General features: G+C 44.6%; 1 protein-coding gene across 3 annotated transcripts in view; it reads right to left on the reverse strand.

The window, feature by feature from the left end:
* LOC310680796 (phosphatidylinositol 3-kinase regulatory subunit gamma) overlaps window positions 1-21,379 on the reverse strand; it is a 237,361-nt gene that overhangs the window by 146,201 nt on the left and 69,781 nt on the right. For all 3 annotated transcript variants that reach the window (XM_083447788.1, XM_083447786.1, XM_083447787.1), the window contains 2 exons: window positions 5,501-5,702; window positions 4,402-4,487 (listed from right to left, as the gene is read on the reverse strand). In XM_083447788.1, the coding sequence (XP_083303914.1) occupies window positions 4,402-4,487; window positions 5,501-5,702 (288 nt within the window). The remainder of the gene's footprint in view (window positions 1-4,401; window positions 4,488-5,500; window positions 5,703-21,379) is intronic.

The following is a 21,379-nucleotide window of genomic DNA, read 5'->3' on the forward strand; positions in this document are numbered from 1 at the left end:
TGTCACAGAAGGATGAGTCTAACAGCTATAAAAAGCCAATTCTAATCAAGATGTACATGTCCAAAGTGAAACATGTCAGTGTAGCAGGAAAGCTGAAAGGAACTCTTAAATAAGTGAAGATCGAACCTAAAAATAACCCCCCCAGGTCAATTTGCATATCGCATTAATAAACTTTTGTATAACCTCATGCAAACAAATGTCTAAACTCAATTGGTTAAACTGGACAAGCATCTCTGATTCAAGTCTTGCTTACGCTAATAACTTACCATCGGTCCATGCTGACTTCTACTTAATTTACAGTACAATCCTATCCATTTCTACTCAAAAGTACATCCTATTGATACAAACCTATATCCACTTATCTGGGGGTAAGCCAAACTCAGTGAGACTTGTTTGAGTAGACATGAGTAGCGTTGTGCTGTTAGTCTTCAGTGGCATTGCAGAGAATCTACTAAAAACATCTGGAAGTAGATGGAATGGCTCATAAATTTTAGCTACTCTTGGCAGGGCAGGATTGAAAGCAAGGCAAGAAGGTCCCTATCTAGGATGAGCGTGTGTCCCAGAATTTTTCAGAGCATTCCTGAGCATACTTTGCAGATTGTTTTACTGGAAAAGCCACATTTTAAATACACAAAGGAAATGAAAAACTCTTCAGTTCACCTAGGGAACAAATACGCCATAGTGGTAGCCAAGCTCATGCTTTACATTAGGCCTAGTTGTGCTTCTTGAATTCTGCCATCACAGGAGGCAGCCTAGTTCCACACTTCAGTCTCCTGTGGCGTCACTTCACAAAGTTTCTAGCAGCAAATATTACACCTACTGTTGATCTGACGGCCTGCCCACAGTGCAAGCTCCTTCAGCCCCCAAATGACAAAATATTGATTGCATTCTTTTCTGCTACAACAGGTTAATAGTACTGAGACACAAGCAGAACAAAGAAGGATATGCCTCTGATAGGCACCATCGCCTCAACTAAATACTACCAGTAGTTAGTTTGTTGTTATTTAGCTACACAGAAGTCACCAGTGTTGGTAATTAATCCCTGCTGGACTGAGAAACCATCAAACAGGATGGTTTAGTCTAGCTAAATTCCCATCTTTAAGCAAATGGAAACAATCTCTGCATGTGGGGAAAAACCACTCATCAGAAATTCATAGGTTAAGCAAGTTTATTTGGTACATCTGAAAGTTATAACTCTATTGATAAATGTCTTCTCTAGCAAGACAGTGAATCAATAGGGCTTCAGGATATGGAGTAGTCATGAGGAAAGACCTCAGTCCCGTCATATGCCTCAAGAATTACCTCTTCATAACCTTGCTGAACCTAGCTGGTCAGATGATAAATGCAAACAGGATCAGGAGCCATCGCTTCTGCCAATAAACTTCATGTGAGCAAACAGTGAGTTGGAAAATACAGCAAACACAACTTCCCTTCCCCTTCCCTTCCGTGTGCTGGACTCTTCCCAAAGTCAACCCTCACCAAAGGCGTTCCTGTAACATCACCTCAGCGATTCCCTGAAGAGCAATTAAACCGTCCCCAGCTGCCAGCTGTGCTGCCGATCAAACTAACAACCATGGACAAAGACAAGGAGGCGAGACAAACTTGGATCTTCCATTCCTGCCCCAGGCAGGGTGAACACCTTTTTGCCAGAAAGACGGAAGGCACCAGGGCCATGAAAGTGACCATAGAACTGACAGTTGGGTGGTGAATTCCCTAGGGTTCCTCTGTTTCCTTCTTCTGTGATTATCAGAAGCAAGCCTGTGAGAGGAGCTTTAGCAAAGCCACATAATAGTGTCTTAACTGGTCCGCCTCAGGGGACTTCAGTGAACCTCTGACCTGAAGGCTGTAGGGCAGGTGTCACTCTGGTGTGAAAAAAAGAGTCTTCCTCCCTTCCTCCCAATAGGGGTCTACTGTTGACAACAGCCGGTAGAGACACAACAGACTCACGTGCTGCTACAGATCATTACATTAATAGTTGAAACAATAATTTTCCATGCATTTCCATTTTGGTTTCACAATCTGACGGGGGAGAGATTTTCATCAGACAGTTAACAAATCAAATAAATATATTTCCCCCATGTCTGGAACACAAATTGCAATGCAGACTGTGCTATACAAAAGCACAGTCTAAACTTTAGGCAACTACAGTCCTTGAGTCAGCCCATAGGGCACAACTTGGGGATTGCTTCAATAGTAAAATAAAAAATAAAAATCCATCTGCCTTGAGAGACAATGGAGTGCACCTCTAGGGGTGAAGTCAATCTGCTGGAGAATCACAGCTCCTGCTGTGGCTGCAGAGGCTGGTAACTTGGGAGCAAGGGAATTGTGCCATTCTTGAGTTTGTCTAGCTAAGATTGGAAAAGCTCCCAAATCCAGCTGAGCCCCACTCAGAGCTCATTTATGCTTCTTCCAAGACCTGTGTGTCTAGCTTATTCTCTACCTTGTCTGCATTTACATGTATGATCTACCACAGGGAATGAACAATCCCCTATAAGCTTAATAAAAGAATCTTTGGTTTTTTTTTTTCTAAATTCCTTTCCAGTATCAAAGACTCAGTCAAATAATAGACAAAATTTTAATGCAGATGTCAGAAGAAAATGGTGGGTTCCCCTTCCACTGCCCATTAACAAAAACAAGTGGGAAACTCCCCAAGGCTATTTTGGTTCACCTGAAACCGCAATATATTGGCACAGCCAGTTTGCAATGTGGTAGTTCATCTCAGAGGGTGATATTCAAGTAAGTTTTACTCAGAGTAGATCCACAGAAATTAATTACTAAGTCAGGTGTATTATTTTAAATGGGTCCAACATGAGTAAAACTTAGCTGACTATACCCAGCATAATTTTCTCCAGATTACTGGGTGGAATTCAACATCATGCTATTGCAAACATTATACCTGCACATGCATACCAGATTGCCAAATGGAACAATCCCATCTCTCTCCCCCCCGCCCCGCATGCTGTTATGGGGGTTCTCCCAACCCCTGCAGAGTCAGTTGTTGGGGGCATAGATGCAAGCAGGGGAAGGACATTTGCACATTTGGAAGCCTTTGTGCAGGCCTTCCGCTGAAGAAGTTTGTTATGTGGTTCCCACCCACTGTATCTAAACATGTCTATCCTTAGTTTTTAAAAGATTTTGGAGTGTATTTTGTTAGAGCTAAACTGAAATGGATGTGTGTGTTGAGAAGAGAGGTGAACATTTTTCTTCCCCTGTGAAATGCATACCCATTTCAGAATTCTTTGGGAGGGGACTCCACACAAGGGTGAAAATGTTTGCAGAATGGTTCCCTACTCAGTACACATTCCACTCAACGGCAATGTGTTATGCCCTTACACTGAACTGACTTTGCAACTTCATCACTTAGCTAAATGTGATTGTTCTTTCTGCCTACATTATCACAAAGAAATGGAAATAATTATGTTCAATGAAATGATGTTATGATGCTGCACAGCCAAATCTGATGGCGTTGTCCTGGGGCTAATTCAGAGTGAGGGCATAAAGCACTGCCTTTACTCTGAACTGACCTTGTGATATTGCCACATAGACAAACCTGATTGCATACATGGCGTCATCACCCTGGCCATGTAATCCTACAAGAAAAACATGGTCGGAAAAATAATGGAAATGAAAATGCTGCTGATCAGACCTGCAAACAAGTTTTGAAAAGTTGTGAAGATAGTGACTAGCAGGACTTCCCAGAGAATATTTTCACAGCAAAGATTTGGTGCAGGACTATACGAATGTCTGCACTCTGCATTACATGCACATAGATGGGATAAGGTGTTAGTTCCCTATACGTCCTACAACAGAAAAGAAAATCAGTCTGACATCAGCACTGAAGCTGTAGCACATCTAGCACATCAAGCTTTGAAGGGACAAGTATCTTGTTATTCCTGGAGGCTCTCTAAGAAGTTACTTTGCTTCCAATTTAGTACCGAAGTGCTGAACCTCCAGCAGATAACAGTTGGTGCAAAGCTTCCAGAAAGTATCATACTGCTAAGGGACAGTCACTCACTTCCCTCACCATTCTCTGTCACAATTGTAGAATAGGTCTGCTCACAAATACCACTAATTTTGGTCACATACATTCCATATGTACAAACTGAAATAAAAGCACTCTAACCTAACCCAGCTGAACACAATACATGAAGCTAGTGAAACACAAGGAAACTCTTCACATCAAAAGGAATGTACACTCCAGACTTTCTCCATAAAGGCTCAGGGCCAATTTCATGTGCCCCAAATCCAGTCCTTAGGACCACAATGAATCAAATGCATCGCACAGATAGCCTTGTAGCAAAGACCAGTTTTCAGATTCAGCATATTATTAGCCACACAATACAGTCAACCTGATCTCATTCCATAATGTTTCGTAAGCCAGTACATTCAATGAATTCCTACCTGGTGCTGCCTGGATCTCTGACACTCCACCAGCGATGATAAGAGCCTCAATAATCTTCACATGATGCTCTGGATTCAGTTCCATGCTAGGAAAACAAGGACAAAGAACTTAGTACAATGTTAGTCACGGCTTCTGCTTGCTCAGTTTGCCTGCGATAGAAGAGGGAATCAGACACTGAGACCAGTCAGAGAAATCCAAACCCATAATCCGCCATGCTGCAAGCAGTTTGGATGAGGTGGAGGTGTTTACCTATCCAGCCCTGCCAGTGATGAGTACCCCAATGCACCCACCCAGGCCACTGCCAGTAACAGTGAGCAGAACCAAAAGAACCAGGGTGCTTAGTGGAAAAGGTGAGCAGGCACTGGGATCACGGGATGGAAACAGGATCATGTGACTACAATGGACTTGATCCAGACCTCTTCACTGAGGCAGGTTGGCAGATGACCAAGTGAGGAGGCTACTTTGCCTGTCTTCACCTTCTACCTTAGCTGGCATGAGCAGTGGGGCTGTGGATTTGGTGGTGGCTATGTTGCTCCATTAAGCCCCACTGCTGAAGGGCAGAGGTTTGGAATGATCCCTTGGACATGCCAATCCAAGAATCTGTGCAACCTGGGTCCTTGCATTGCAAGAGCTTCATGGGAAACAAAGATTTATGGTCTACGAGTGCTGCTCCCAATTTCAGTGCCTGGTTTAAAAGTTACTTGAATAGCTGCCGCAGTTTTAGGCTTGCCTTCATTACATTATGATTCCTTATTGGTTTACATTTCTTTCTTTGTCTTTGTTTATATGTATGTATTTATTAACTTCACTGATATGCCATCTTTCTGCCAAATATTCAAGGCAGCAGTTATATGTATGATGGTCCACTGAAAGCCATTGTCTAAAGCCCTTTCTCTTGGATTCTTGGAAACTTCTCCAGCTGAAATATAATTGGCTTCAACCAGTTGGGGCATTTCTGAAATTCAGGTGCAAATGGAACTCTTCTTGCTAGTGGGCAGGAACCAAATCTTATTTTTAACTTGAGTTCCGGATTAGTAACGTGAGGGATGAGGAGGAGCAAATGAAGATGCTTCTGGTTAAATAGTCCAGCAGTTTCACCTTGATGGGGATGGTTTAAAAAGCACGTCACTAAAGGCCTCTCCAAGCATCCTGGGTGTGAAGTGATTCTTGCTGCCATTCTGGCACAGTTTACAGAAATGCCTGGTCAGGTGTTGCAGAAGGAGTCTGTGCCATTGAGGGAGACGGGGAGATTCTAGGATCAATTTTATCTGTTGACCACACTCCTCTGGGCTCTGAGTTTCTGAAGAAAAAAGACAGGAGAAAAGAAGACAGCTTTTATATACAGGTAAAAATTCAAGACAGGTAACTTCTGTCTTCACTCACAATCTCAACTCTCCATTCCTGTCTCCATATTGCACACAGGTTTTGCTTCCACAGCTCCCTGCTGGCATTTTCCTGGAGAAACCTCTAGAATGCAGAGTCCATCTTGGCCGAACAGCATCTGGCTAGTTTATTTCAGGTTTAGAAGGCACCTTGCTCATTGTTGGCATCTGCCATGGGAAAGTTCCAGTTTTATTTGCACACATACATATTGGGATAAGTGCTATCAGACAGTGGGGCTGGATCGTGAGTTTGCTACAGCTGGCATCACTTGAGTGAAAATATACTTAGGATACATCTGCCGGTGGAAAGGCAGTGGTGAGGAAAGCAATTCCCCTTCCTCCTGCAGCCCCCCAATACCCCCCATCTTGTTTTCAAATGCCCCCCCCAGCCCACCAGAGCAGATTTTCAGGGGGCATAGACAGCTGCAGGGGGAAGGGGAATTGATGAAAATTTGCCTCCTCTCCCATTCTGCCAGTTGGAGCCCTTCAAGTAGTGGGAAGCAAAGTGCCAATCCAACCCAATATATACACACACTTAAAACCCAATAGGTTGTGAGGCTGCTGCATGTCCTGACCCTCTGCCTTCTGGTGCGGCAGTCATGAGCACTCAGGTTTCAGGTGCAACAGTGGCTCAGTAAAAGTCAGCCAGGGGGTAGGGGGATAGATTATGCCATTAATTCTCATATGTCAAGGGTGATTGGTGTACCTACATCCTGATTTATTCACTCCTATTGTAATCTGAAAAGCTCCCCTAGTACACACACTTCTTGCGTTGATGTACTTGGTAGTGCATGCTAATATACAATTGGTGCATATTTTGCACTCCTGTGGTATTTTCCTTTGGGAAACATCAAACCTGAAGTAAAAACAAACAAGAAAGCAAACCAGGTCCTACCTCTCAAAATCAGGAAATGGCCTTAGAAACTGAAAGCTGATTGCATTCTTTTTATGGCTTTCTGTTTGGTTTAGGAATATCCAGCACATATAGCCACCATTATGTTTTCAAGATTACGTGCACAAGCCTACAGACTAGAAATTCTGCTAACCGATTGATGTATTTTGCTTACCAATCAATATTTTATTGGTAGATGCTGTTGCAAAGAGCAGATACATACTACTCTTTTAGTCATTGATCAGTTTGTGATATAGCCTTTGGTGGATTTCCGCACATATGAGCTAGTTAATCTAAATACGTGTCATTTGTTTTGGCCTTACAAGATTCCTAGATATCCTTTTAGTAGTTTCTATCTTGCTGGAGCAGCAGTTGGCTCCTCCATCCAGTTGCCCTGTTGTAATCATGGGAACAGCCAAATGAAATAGCAGACGGAAGTCTCTTCTCCTGGGACCCACAGACGCGACAAAGTCTAGAGACAACGATATGGGGAAACATCCAAGTTTGTCCCTGGAGTGGAACAGATGGCACTTCTTTGGTCTTCCCTGGGAACTTCTAAACAGACCTTACAATGTTTTAGGACGCAAATACAGTGATACCTCAGGTTAAGCACTTAATTCGTTCCGGAGGTCTGTTCTTAGCCTCAAACTATTCTTAACCTGAAGCACCACTTTAGCTAATGAGGCCTCCTGCTGCTGCCGTGCCACCGGAGCACGATTTCTGTTCTCATCCTGAAGCAAAGTTCTTAACCTGCAGTACTATTTCTGGGTTAGTGGAGTATGTAACCTGAAGCGTATGTAACCCGAGGTACCACTGTATGTAAAAGACGGGTGGTAGATACATTGACAGACAGACAACCAGAATCTTCTCATATGGCCTCAGGTAATTGGATCTATAGAATTAAGTGGATTTAAATTCCACCAACACAGAATTTTAAAAACTGTTTTGCTCTGAGAGCAATGGCCTCTGTGAACTGTAACAGTTCTTTTTGCAGTTGTTACTTCTTGGTATTAATCTATAATGTAGTACGACATCTTGTGCTCTCTTTTGCACACACTATTTCTCTCTCACACACATACACCTGGCTATTTGTGTAATGACCAAAATGTCATTCTTGATCTAAAGCAGGCACAGCCACCTTCTGTGTCCTGGGGGTGGAGTGCTGTCATTCCATCCAGTGGCCCAGGACTGGGAATCCTACTTTGCTGCACAACATGACACTTTGCTAGTGCTAGTGGTTCTATAATAAAAGACATGCCAGCTAGCAGGGGGAAAACCCAACTTTTATGGAGTTATGGAGCCCAGATGCACAGGCAGGATGAGGATAATATTATATACAAAACCCAAAGAGATGTAAAAGTGAAATGAGAAACATCTGTATCTCACAACATTGTAAACATATGCATTTTCCTTACAAGCAAAACGATGGGCGAAATATTTATCGCAAGCTTGATTAAAATGTGCTGAGGCTGCTAAGGGCCAGATACAGTTGCTTAGCAAGCTGGATCTAGTCCCTGCACTGCCAGCTGGCCACTCCTGCTTTAAAGCGTTGAAGATCAGCTTTTTCCTTGGCAACCTCTGTCATCTTGAACAAGTCGCAGGTTGTAGCTCTCATCCTATCCTGCCTTGCAAGGTGTGTGAAGAAGAAGAAGAAGAGTTTGGATTTGATATCCTGCTTTATCACTACCAGGAGGAGTCTCAAAACGGCTAACAATCTCCTTTCTCTTCCTCCCCCACAACAAACACTCTGTGAGGTGAGTGGGGCTGAGAGACTTCAGAGAAGTGTGACTAGCCCAAGGTCACCCAGCAGCTGCATATGGAGGAGCGGGGACGCGAACCCGGTTCCCCCAGATTACGAATCTACTGCTCTCAACCACTACACCACACTGGCTCTCCATAGAGCCTCTCACAGAATCATAGAGATGGAAGGGGCCATGAGGGTCATCTAAGCCAACGCCCTGCAATGCGGGAATCCTCGCCTCCCCAACATGCGGCCTGAATCCACAACTCTAGAAATAACATGCCAGATATTGTGGTAAGCATTTGATCAGAGAAGAGAAATGGTCCTGGAGACATAAAATTCATCTCTATTTGCTCAGTGGACTTGGCATACCGTGTGTTCAAGAACATAATATTAAACACAGAAATAAGTCCCACTAATTTCAATGGGACTTCCTCCCTGTGCAAGATTCCAGCCCAAAGCTTGTTGTCTGACTACTAATGTGTTATTGAGAACGACACCACTTTTGAGATAGGAAACTCTTTCTTTCTATGGGGTCTCTTCAGATGGGCCTTGGCACAAATTTGTCAAATTTCTTCCAGCCCTCTGAATGTAGCCTGTATGCTACTCTCATTAGGTTGCTGGCACCTGTTCCTTAAAAAAAAAAGAGCTGATCTTGGGAAAGTTTACTCAGCAACCACTGGCTCTACCACATCTGCAACATGAACGGCTGATGATAATAATTAGCGAGCAGGATTTGATGGTGTGGTGCTGCAGCTCGTTAACGAGGCTGCTGGGATGTGAAATGGGCTGGGCTATGCATCGCTAATGAGGCAGTGGGGAAAGACTTCTGACCCAAGGGCCCATCAAACAAGACTGTTGGGAGAGGGTGGGAGGCAGCAGAACTACAGGAAACAGAGCTGCAATTAAGAGCAGGCAGACAAAGAGAGAATCAAATCAAAGACGAATGTGGTTAGGGGCTGGGGAGTGCACTGGCTCCAGCCTCAGAAAATCTGGGTTATTATAGCTCCCCAAATGCCTATGGGGGAGGATGAAGGGTATATCTGCAATGTGATGTGGTGAAGGCTTGGGACCATATTGGGGACCAACAAAAGACCCCTTCCTCCCCACAACTTAGCTCTTTGCTAATAAAATGGTAGCCACTGCCAATCTTGGATGTCACATCTTTTCTCAGCTTAAATTAAAAGGCAGATATGCAAACGTCCCTTGAACCAGCATATCCGTACTAGAGCTTTTGTACAAAATGATTCAATGTGTAATAAATTGAAGCTGCATTGTCTTCTCTATGTACACTTTTTTCTCTTTGTAGCATAAATCACTCTTATTGTTCGTGTGGTGGTATGCCAAGGTACAGGTTTGTTATGCTTTTGAGCCAGAAAAAAGATGTGCATGATGCTTCCCTCTGGTGGATATGAACAGAGTTGCTCCAGTATGTGTCACTGCCCTTCAGCTTCTGGTATGACAAACAATAACTCAAGGTGCCACCAGTAGTGAATGTAGAGCCTGCCTGGACTTCTATATAGGAGTCTTTAACACTTCAGCTAAACTTACTGACTTAGCAGAACTCCTTCCAACAGCTCATCTCAGTAGTAGCAAATTAGCCAACCCCTAGCTGGAGATGGCACTAGAAACCTAACATGACTTAGTCAAGAAAGTCAAATCATGTCGCACTGCCCACAGGTTGGTGGCACCACAGAAGGTGAAGTGTTGCCATAACCTTTGCACGGCCTAACACTTTGCATGGAAACTCGGCGCCCACCATTTTGATGCAGGCTGCATTACGAATCTTTTAAGTGTCCTGGGCTCCTGTGAGGAATTTCCCAAATTACTCGACAGGCTGCCCAGATTGGCATCAGGTTCTATGCTTCCTGGAATTTCCAACCCAAATGTGAACCAGCTTGTTACCCTGCAGGAGAATCTTGCCCTGGCAGAGATGCATAATAACATTCATGCTCTCCATTGCTCTGATGGACTTTTCACAAGCCCAGCCTTATGTAGTCTTATAAGATATTGCTTGGCTACTGTCCAGTGAGTGGGGGTTGGGAACCGAGAAGATCCTTTTGCTCAATCCTGAAGGATTTTCTGTGCTTAAATCCTTTATGCCTTTGTGCCTGTGTGGCTCAGATTTCAAATTCAGATTGGTTAAGCCTCCTTTCTGATGCTTGCTTGAGGAAAACGTTCCTGTTCCTCATTTTTTTACTTGGGATAATGCACATTTTCCATGGAACTTGGCTTTGGGGAATGGACTCTTCCAACTCAAGCAATTATGTAACTGCACTCAACTGGGCAGAGAACATTTTAGAAACAACTTATTTTCTGTTATGTTTATGATATATGTTTCCGTGATTTGATTTCCTGATGCTGTAATTAATCTATGTTTGCCTACTGTATTAATATGGCTAAAGATCTGCACACCCCTATGTGCCAAACACTCTGCTGTTCTACACCCTCCTGATAATCAGATATTCTGGTTTTATATAAGAAATTGAGACATTCCTCAAATGGCTATAAGGCTGAAAGAAACCGTGGAGGTAGCAGATGATTGAGGTTTGGGGAATTTAAAAATCTGAAACAGAGAATCTACTGTGGGCACAAATTTAAGAGGTTATAAAAACACACGACTTGAGTCTGGGTCTCCCACAGGAAGCAGAGGCTGAGGGAGGCTATATACACATTACCGGCCTAAAATGCAGCTAGGTTGGCTGGAAGCTGGCTTGGGGAAAACCACAGTATTTCATAAGACGCAACAGAATAGTTATGTGTACACTGGTTCCCAAACCAGTGGTGGGAGCATCCTGTAAGCTGAGCAAATGGGAGCATATACAGAACCAGAGAGTGATCTGCCTAAAGCTACCATGTTAAATTTGATCCAGAGATTCAAATTAAACAGCAACATTAGACTGGTCTTCTTGTCTCACCTGATTTTGTCACACTAAGAGGATTATGAGTTGAGGTGTGAATATATGAACTAGAACTATCTGTAATTCTCATCTCTAACCAGCACCCCTGGTTGTGTAGGGAACTAGAGTCAGATCAATAAGCTTCAGACTAGTGGTGCTGGTTTGTTAATAATCCGTCCGCAGAAGAGTTGAAACTTGCTCTCAAGACTTTTACAACAAATGTTGCTAGTGGCATGGCCATCTGGCAATTTATTTTTAAAATTATTAATGCTATAGTAAACAATAACATATAAATAGCATGAAACATGTTAACCACAGTCTTAACATAGTGGCTGCATGGCAGGTATACATAAAGGCTAATCTTTAATAAAACAAAAAATTCACATTCCCCCCCCCCCCAAATAAAGTTATATTGAATAGGAATATGGTTGCTTTGGTCTGCTCTGTTTATATAAAAATGAAATCTTGCCACACCGCAAAAAAAAACATTTTGTTATTTATATTTAATTAGAAGAATTTCATTTATAAGAAGATAGAGTGACAAAAGGGGGGGGGGGGCGAGTGAGAAAAAAGTGAGCAGGGTTAAAAAAAGTGTAGGAAATAAGTTATAATACAATAAGTACAAACAGATTTGATGTTCCTTGCAGTATGGTCAACTGGTGCGTCAGCTTTTCAGATACTGCAATAACGAGAGGTTTTTTATACCTAACACCTATAGTAAGACTAGTCACATCTTCTCACGTAGGAAGCAGCATAAATAATATCAATCCTTCTGAGAGGATTTCAGAATATCCCCTGCAGTCGTCAGGAGAAGGCACAGACAAGAATCCCTCTTGATTCTCTCGATTTTATTTTTGGTAAGAATGCTTATCTACATCTCAAAACTTTGCCAACATTGCGTACCTCCACCAAATGTGGCAATAAGTGCCTCTTTCCTGACAATTTTTCCATTACACTCCATTGATGGTTTTGTTTTATTTCTGTATATGAGCTGGGGTCATGAGCATGTAATACCAGCTGTGGACCAGTTTTAGGATTTCCCCCCATAAAACTGGCTGAAACAGAAGTAAAAAGCTTGGTTTGGTTCTAATTTCTCCCCTAGCAACTTGCCCCATACAGCTTTTAATCCTGAGGAGGAAGGTAAATCTGTATCTTGCAAGACTGCATAATCTCTGACACCAGAGAGGGAAGGCAGACCCTCCAAGTGTCCCTATTTTCCAGGGACAGTCCCAGATTTACAGAAGCCATCTGATTTGATCCCAGAATGTACTGTTTTTCCTTAGGACATTGCTATTTTCATCGGAGAAATGGGAAGGTTGTGCTACTGCAATATTTCAGATGCACTTTGCCTCGTGCCCCAAGGACCGAAAATCCTGCCGACATTCCATATAGGAATATGCAGATAGCTGCCTTATACTGAGCCAGACAACTGGCTCATCGAGCCCAGCGTTGTCTACTGAGACTTGCAGCAGATCTCCAAGATCTCAGACATGGGGCCTTTTCATCACCAGCTGAACTTATCATTTCAGCTGGCTGTGCCAGGCATTGTTGAACCCAGTACCTTTTGCATGCAGATTGAAAAGGCTATTCCACCTTTGGCTGCCTATGTAATTTGCTTTGCCAAAATATTGCTCTTAATTGGATTCTTACAGCATATTCAGAGGCTTATTGGTTTTTGCTCGAAAACTCTTACCAAGATCTGGGGTCATCTGTGATAAGTGACGAAGAGAACAGAACTTCTATAGGATTTACTCAAGAGCATGTGCATTACTCCAACACTACTACTTCAAGGTGATGTGTTGTGACGGGCAACCTGCAATTATCTCCCATTACACTTATTATACTGGAAAGGAATGGTGGAAGACTCTCTTTTATGGCAACATTTTTGTGAACCAACAGTCCAGGAGCAGTGGGTTCATGATCCATGCTTTAAAAAATCTCGAATCTCCCGCTCCGTCTTTCGCTTTGTTAACCCTCCCCTCCAGTGAGAACAGCTAGGAAAGCAAATCCCGTTAAGGTTTTGTTAAGCTATATAAGCCCTTGTGTGAGGATGTCGTGACCAGGGCAAGAGCAGCCTTTGCCACCCCTGCCATCCTGCCCCAGTTTGTGGTCTACACCATGCTGGGTAGTAATTAAACTCAGCAAAGCTGTTTCAATGAAATAAATAAATTCCAGCAGCACTCACAGGCAGCTCTCCTAAACGCCAGGGTAAAGCTGAGATCTGCTCAGCCACATTTCCCCAGCAAATAGGATCGAGACAAATCCACTTAGCAGCCGAGAAAGCAAAGCCTTCGGGCTGGCTGGGGTTTGTGTTGCCGTTGCAGCTATGCATTGCTCCGCACACACAGACCCTCCAGTACTGGCAAAGGCTCCTTTGATGTCTCACTGCCGCCCCCCCCCCCAGCTCTTCATTAGAGCATTAGCAACACTCTGTGTGCCTGACCTTTCCTCTAGCAAAGGATTCAAGGAGCTCATTTGATTTAAAGGGGCGAAGAAAAAGAAGCCCTAGCAACAAAGAACATTCCACCGTAGCACCTTTACGGTGCAGCATCTACCATTGTGGACAAACATGCTGAGAGTTGCCAGCTGTCTCTTGATTTTTTTTTTTTTTTAACTTTTCAAAATGTCCCTTGCTGCAAAATGCTCACGACCTGGAGAGGAGGGGTGGGGGAGCACAGAGAAGGTGTCTGAATCATACGTTCCCTGGAGGCAGCTTGCAGGGATGGGGATCCATTAATGCCTTAAATAAAATACAATACGCAAAGTAAATTAAAATCTCAAATTCAGGCTCCAAAGACGCGCACGTGTCGTTCAACTTACTACATCTCTTTTCTGTTCTACTAGCGTGCGACATTAAATTTTGGTTGTTGTTGTTTGTTTCAGCGTTTGGAAGGGGAGACTGCTATTGTGTTGAGAACATCCTACAGAATACGCCCGTAATAAAACACCAGTGTGAAGGGGGAACTCAGGTCAAAATATCACAAGAATGCAGAATTCTTAGTTCAAAAAAGAGAGAAAAAGACTGAAATATTATGAGATTGTTGGTGGCATAGCAATACATAAAACTTATTGGTGGAAACATGATTCCTTCAAAAACATGGCTGTTTAAACTAGCCACCACCATGCTTAACTCAGTATTTTACTGGAATTTTGGTGCTTTCTTTTTTAGATTTCAGCACCGATGTCTATTTTCAGCTCTATTTTCAGACTTTGATTTTGATGAGCATCTAAGGAAAGGGGGTTGCACAGGTGTGAGACAGGTAGCCACCAGAAACACCAGCCTAGGTGCAATCAGTGTTTGTGTTGATTTGGCATCTTGATAACATATATTTCTTCACGCGAGAGGCAGATGGCCACCAAGCTGGATGGCTTTGAAAGAGGACTGGACAGATCCATGGAGGATAAGGCTGCTAGCTGGGTGGCCCAAGACATTTTGGCACCTGAGGCAAACCACAAAATGGCACCTCCTCCACCAGGGAATGTGGGATGAGTGAAGATGTACCTCAGGAACAAGGCAGGGGTATCAAATCAGCCTTACCTGATGGTTGAGGTGGGAATCAAAGGCTGAGGGTGGGGAAATGGGTCCACTCTGAATCACACCAGTGCAGAACCCAGGAGACCCCAGAGGGCAGCCCCCACCATTTCCTCCCTAGAAGTGGGAGGAGAACAAGAAGTGCCTCCTATTCCCCAAGAGGCCATTGTAGAGGCAGGACTGGAGGGCTGCTGAGGAAAAGGCAGACCCAGCTTCCAAGGAATGTGCTGCAGTCGTTGTTGCCACTATGGCAGGAGCAGCAGCGGGAAATGCATTCCTTGGTGGCTGGATCTGCTGCCCCGTGGATCCTGCTACCTGCCTTGGTTGCCTCAACTTGCCTTGTGGGTGGGTCAACCCTGGCTGCTAGCCCTGGTGGCTATGCTCTGACTCCCAGAGGCAGTAATTCTTCTGAATATCAGTTGCCAGAAACTGTGGGAGGGCAGGGTGCTCTTATGCTCTGGTTGGCCCCTATGAGGAGAAGAAGATGATGCTGGACTAGTGGGTCCATTGACCTGATACAGCAGGCACCTCTTCTGATCTTATGGAAGGGAACTTGCAAATGCTAAGGCTCCTAGGGACCTACAAAGAATTCACTGGTGTGACTTCTGTGGCTGTGTGTTAAGGCGTTGCTCTTTGGAACAGGGGTCCTAAGTTCTAGTTCCTTTCCCCTCCCAAATTACAGTTGCTGGCAGAAAAGCCAAAATATACCGGTAAGTGCATTTCCCAGGCCTGGGACTCAATCTCACCTCCTATTTCCTATTCCACTGCTTGTCCCCACTGAGTTACCTAGGCTCTCTTGTGCCCTTAGCAAGGAGCTGTATCAGCACACACACACACACACACACACACACGTCCCTTCTGTCCTTGGCAAGGAGATGTTGGCCACCCAGAGAAGTGGCCCAGGGAGCACTCTGATAGGCTCTTAGCCACTCTGAGCCAGAGTGGAAAGAGGCACAATTTTTGTGCGCCCAACCCCTCTTGGGCCTGCTTCAAAGAAGAGTTTGGATTTGATATCCCGCCTTTCACTCCCTTTAAGGAGTCTCAAAGCGGCTAGCATTCTCCTTTCCCTTCCTCCCCCACAACAAAAACTCTGTGAGGTGAGTGGGGCTGAGAGACTTCAAAGAAGTGTGACTGGCCCAAGGTCACCCAGCAGCTGCATGTGGAGGAGCGGAGACACGAACCCGGTTCCCCAGCTTACGAGACTACCGCTCTTAACCACTACACCACACTGGCTCTTCAAAGACATGCTTTAGCTTAAGGTGGCGTTGGAGCTGTAGCTCATACTTAGCAGTTCTCACATTTTGGGCTTGGGGGTGAGATGAAGAAGTAAGAGTGAAAAGGAAAGGGGAAAAAAGAGGAGTGTGCCCACACTGGTAAGAACATTAAAGATGGCTCTGCCTGTCAGGGCACAGTGGGAGTGTTTCACAGAGTTCTCTCTAGCAAACATACAGGAAAACTCTGAGAGCTTCAGCTCCTATCATGTGCCTATCTAGCAAACATTGAATTTTTGGTTTGACTGCCGTTGAATATTCCACACCCTTGGCAGGGGCCAACCTGGATTTACCTGCTCCTGGATTTACCAGCCATATTTCAAAGCTGTTTGCTTTGCCCTTGCAACGTGGCACCACACCATCCCTCTCCCTTACTACCTTCGCACAGACACTCAGTGCAAAAGTGTTGTGTGCAGTAGCCTAAGCTACGTCTATGCAGATTCCTTGCTACTACAGCAGGACTCCAACCTTTCTCCTGGGTCAACTACGGGTTCTACATACAAATCCTCCTGCCCATGACCAGGCACACCGACTGTTCCCAACAGCCTGCCTATGTCTTGTGTGGTGGAGGGGGCATTGGGTGGATTCTCTGACATCATTCTGACCTTCTGGCCATAGCCACATGCTGGCTGGGTGGTGCCTTGCTTGCATAGCCAATATGGTGAAATTAAAGCAGCGAGTGCTACTGCAATTGGTGGGTGGCAGCAGAGTTGCCAGGGAGATACTGAGAGTAACTGTCGGTTTTGCTACGTGAGGTTTTGTTTCTCCTGTCCTCGTGGTTTTGATTTTTTGCTGCTGGGAGAGCAGGTCACATGAACGGACAGGAGAGGGTTAACGGAGTTGGAAGCACTGCTTGAAACTTCTTTAATAGTCAGTGGCAAAGTTGTCAAGTTCTTTTTTTTTTTTTTGGTAAGGAAAATTACAGGTAAACGGCCCAAAATGACAAAGAAGCAGCTGGAGATTCCTCCGGAAGGTGAGAGCTATCTTGGCAAAAAGCGTACAGCTTTCTCTCCCTCTGCACCCCCACTCCCAGCTAAGGATGATGTAAGCAAGATCAGTGTCTGTGAGAGAAACAAAGACTGCAGTTTTGAAGAGGTCTGAGAAAGAGGCAAGAGGGCTAGAGTTGAGCCCTGTTTTTCAAAGCTGTCTCTCTCTGGAGTTCTGATTTGGGACTGTAGATTGTGCTGCTGGAGTGTTTGCTACCATCTAAGCTCAATTTGTAAATAAATATTACAAAACACCACCCCATAAATCTCCAGTGATCTTTTCATCTGAAGGAAACCAAACCTGTGTGTAAGTACTGTACTGTAAGTACTGTCCCCCCGAAATTGGGGGAAAGTGGGGGTGCATGTAACAATATACTGTTATGCTCGCCCTACCCTCTCTGAGGCTGAGTGGTGAGAACACCAGGGGTGCTGTGTTAACTCAGGCTCTGTTTCCTCAGGAACTAGAGACTTCAGGCGTTTTGTAGCATTTGCACTGATTTACAAACAAACAAGATGATGATAGGTGGATGTTCACAGCATGAGAGACCTCAACAGGTGCCCCTAAATTCACTGTTCGCCATCAAATTGCTGCCAGCGCCATCACAATTTCCTACAGAGAGCAGCTCAGCCCTCTGCCGTTCGTTCCTCAGGATCAACTTGGTCTAACTCCAGAGCTGCAGATTTTGTATGCACGCACACACACTCTCTCTCACACACACACCCTGGCCAGGAAAAGGACAAAGGGGTGAGTCATCTTCCCATCTTTCTGGCCCATACAGAAATGTAGCAGACAAGCCGCAGGCAAAGATCTTGCAAAACCAGTTCCTTATACTGTTAATCTTGGATCTTTTACAGCCAGAGCCACTAGTTTGGAAGGGATCCTGTGAGGACATTTAGACCAACCCCGTAACTACACCTCACTGGTGCGGTGCCAATACAGTGGATGCCTGGAATTGGGGTGTGTGTGTGTGTGTGATAGGATTGATCTAAAATCAGAAGCAGAAAAGTGATGGTCCCCAACCACTTTCCTCAGAGATTTTTTTTAAAAAAACAATGGAAAGGCATTATTCATAAAATCTGGGTATTTGGCCAGATGTTCTGCAGTCTTTCTAGGTCAGTTCCAAACCATTCTTTCTCAACTTTTATTTGTGGTTAAAAGTATATTCACCAAAGCCTTTTCAGATTTTGCAAGGAAGACAGTCTTCCAATTCCTCTGACTGGGGCTTTTACAGATAAGGGTCGTTGTTTACGGAAACATTAATATGCCCTGCGTGCTAAAATGATGTCTGCGTCCTGCTTGCATGTTTCCAATTTTGTGCAATCACATGGCTGCACAAACACCAATTATTGCTAGCTGAGCTACACTGGTCCTGAACTGCTTCCTTATTTTACCGTATTTCATCTGATTACAGCAAATAGGAAAAGGCTCGATGGCCTAACTTCGTCCTGCCCCTGGGGACAGCAGTTGTATAACAGCTGTTTGGCTCATGAAACATGCTTGCAGGTGAACGTGAAATATTTCCCCACCAATGAAAATGGCGGCAGCTACCAGCAAGGTACACTGGGGCCATGCCTTGTATCCTAGATGCAAGTCATTTAAGGAAAAATCAGCACCTTGAATTTGCGATATGGTTTCTGCGGTCAAATGCAGCTATTTATTTATTTAGAAATTTCATAAACCAACTGATTAAGGAAAAAACTATCCAAGTGGTGCAGAGAGAGAGAAAAATATGGCTAAAATCCACAAACCAAACAAAAAGCAAGGATGCATAAATTCATCAACACTGAAAACAAAGATAAAATAAATAACCCTTTGAACCACTTGCGATCTATTGAATCTCCAACTGTTATCAAGGGCAGCCCCACATGCAAGGCACAACGCTAGCCAGGCCAGGCGATTACCCAAGCATGCAAGGCAGCAGCCAAGTCCCGAGTCTCTGTGGCAGAAGATTAAAAAGACCAGTTTAATTTCAAATTCTCTCCCGAAAGGACACTTTTAAATGCCTCGGCTGGAAACACTTGTTTGACTCCCCTTTCTGCTGGCGCTGGATTCCTTCCTGGGTTCCAAAAAGAACAGAGATCAGAGCCACCGTGGAATTTTAGGAACTCTTTGGCTGAGAGGTGTGGGGAGAGCAAGAAGGGGCAGGGGGAGATGGCTCTGCTTTGAAGTAATTTAATGAGCAAGGCCAACTAATTGCTTTCTAATTAAGTCCTTTTTTTCCCTTTTCCTTTTTTGCTTGGGCAGAAGACACCCTTTGATTTCCTTTGGAGTAAGTAATGTGGGAGCAGAGATACACCATCCCAGTGCTGCACTCCCTTCAAGGGCAGGTCCAGGATGAAATGTAAAAAATTAATGGAGCGATTGACTCTGGAAAAGTTTGGGGCAGAGAAAAGACTTATTTCCAATGTGGATTGTGTGGGTGGGTGGGTTTTGGTGGAGTAAAGCATAGCCCATGCTAATGTGGGAGGTCGAGGGAAGCTGACACCAGACATTTAAGTGCAGAAGGCCAAAACAATGCATTAAGCAAAAGCGATTGTGTAACTATGGCTAAAAGAGGCATAGGACAAAATATGTTGATCTGGATAAAAAGGGACTGCACAAATTTGCAGACCTGCATAACGTACGGTGCACATGCTGTTCCTGGACTATTTGTGGCCCGCCAGGGGAATTCCAGATACTCAGTATTTGCAGTATTTTCTCACCTCATTGTGAGAACATCGCTGTGAGCCAACAAAGTCTATGAAAAGCAGGAATAAGGCTGGGAGGCTACTTGAAACACTATGTCCATGTTGCTCTCCGCCTCCTGGGTACCAGATTTTCCAGTCTCCTGCAACCAGCCACGCTGCACAACCAGCCTACATTTAAGACCTGCTGAGGGCCAAACTAGGTAATAAATTAGTTCCATATTTCTACCCTGACAGGTACTGTTTGTTTCTTAACCCAAATTGCCAGCTATCCCATTCTAGAAAGGCCAGACCAAATGACATGTGCCAAGGCACGTCATGTGTGCTGAAATATATAGAACTGCCCCAATTACACAGAAATAGGTGGGGATCTGAGCAGGGCCAGCCTTACTACTGTATTAGGTGGAATGAGGCAACCACCTCAGGTACCAAATTCTGGGAAGCAGCATCCTCTTCTATTGGAAGATGAAGCTTTCTCTGCCACACAGAGGGTCCCCCAGCCCCTGCTACCTTCAGGAACCTTGGGGGATGCCATCCTAGTGCCAGTGCTGAAGTAACATTCAACGGTCAGACGAGTCAACTTCTGCATGTGGAATTGGGTGGGTGGCCGCCGTCTTGTCCTTTGCATTAGTCTGGCCCTGGGTTTGACTAGCAGAAGGTGTGCATGGATGAGAAACACAGAACCTTCTCCCTGCCTGTCACTTAATTCACCTTGTTTCTCTTGTTTTCTTCTCTAAAATTCTGATATTAGAACTTTTGCAGGAGAGGGATTGTGGAGAATCAAGCTGCATGTGGAGGGCAGGGTTCAGTGCTGTCTCATCCACTTGCCCCCTTTTTTGCTATTCAAATTGTACCCAACCTTTCCTTCCACATGACTGGAGCAATTCCATGCTTGGATCACATGGAACTGCCATCATCATGTCTAGTTTGGCCCTCAGGAGCTGTGTTAGGAACTCTCATGAGAGAGCTGTGGATCACCCTGCCATAAACAACTTCCACTCCTGGGAAAGAGGTTTTGGTTACTTTTCCAGACCACAGTGGTTGGGCTCAGCCCTAGGCTAAAGGGTGAAACAATAGCCTATGGTGCCAGCTCTTCCAACAGAAGGGAAATCCCTGCCTTGTCTGCCCTTCTTGTGTTACTCAAACTGGCTGAGCCAAAGAAGGGAGAGGGGGAGGGAGAAGAATAACCCAAAGCTTGTCTGAGTTCAGTCTGGCCTCTAGTACTCCCATTGTGAAAGCTTCACTTGAGACATGCCATGGCATGAAGCTCTCAATTCTCCAATTAGAGAAATTACAGAACAGCAGCTCTGTCGTGGTGAAGTGCAGAAGCTTCTGTTCAGCATGTGGTCAAAAGGATGGCAGTACTTGGCTGACCATGCACTTCAGGGTTGGCTCCACATTTGAGAGGCTCTTAGGCAGTGAACTCTGGTAGTCACCCTCTTTCTTGGTAGACCCCTTTAGGTTTTCCTGGAGGCAGCAGGTGGCAGTGCTCTGGGAAGACCTACAACCAGAAATTAGGCCCCTGCTCTCCAGTTAACATGGCAAACCCACAGTCTTCTCAGGTTGGCTAAAGAAACCAGGGGTTCCA

This window comes from Podarcis tiliguerta, assembly GCF_965153285.1.
Source record: "Podarcis tiliguerta genome assembly, chromosome: 6".
NCBI lineage: Eukaryota > Metazoa > Chordata > Lepidosauria > Squamata > Lacertidae > Podarcis > Podarcis tiliguerta.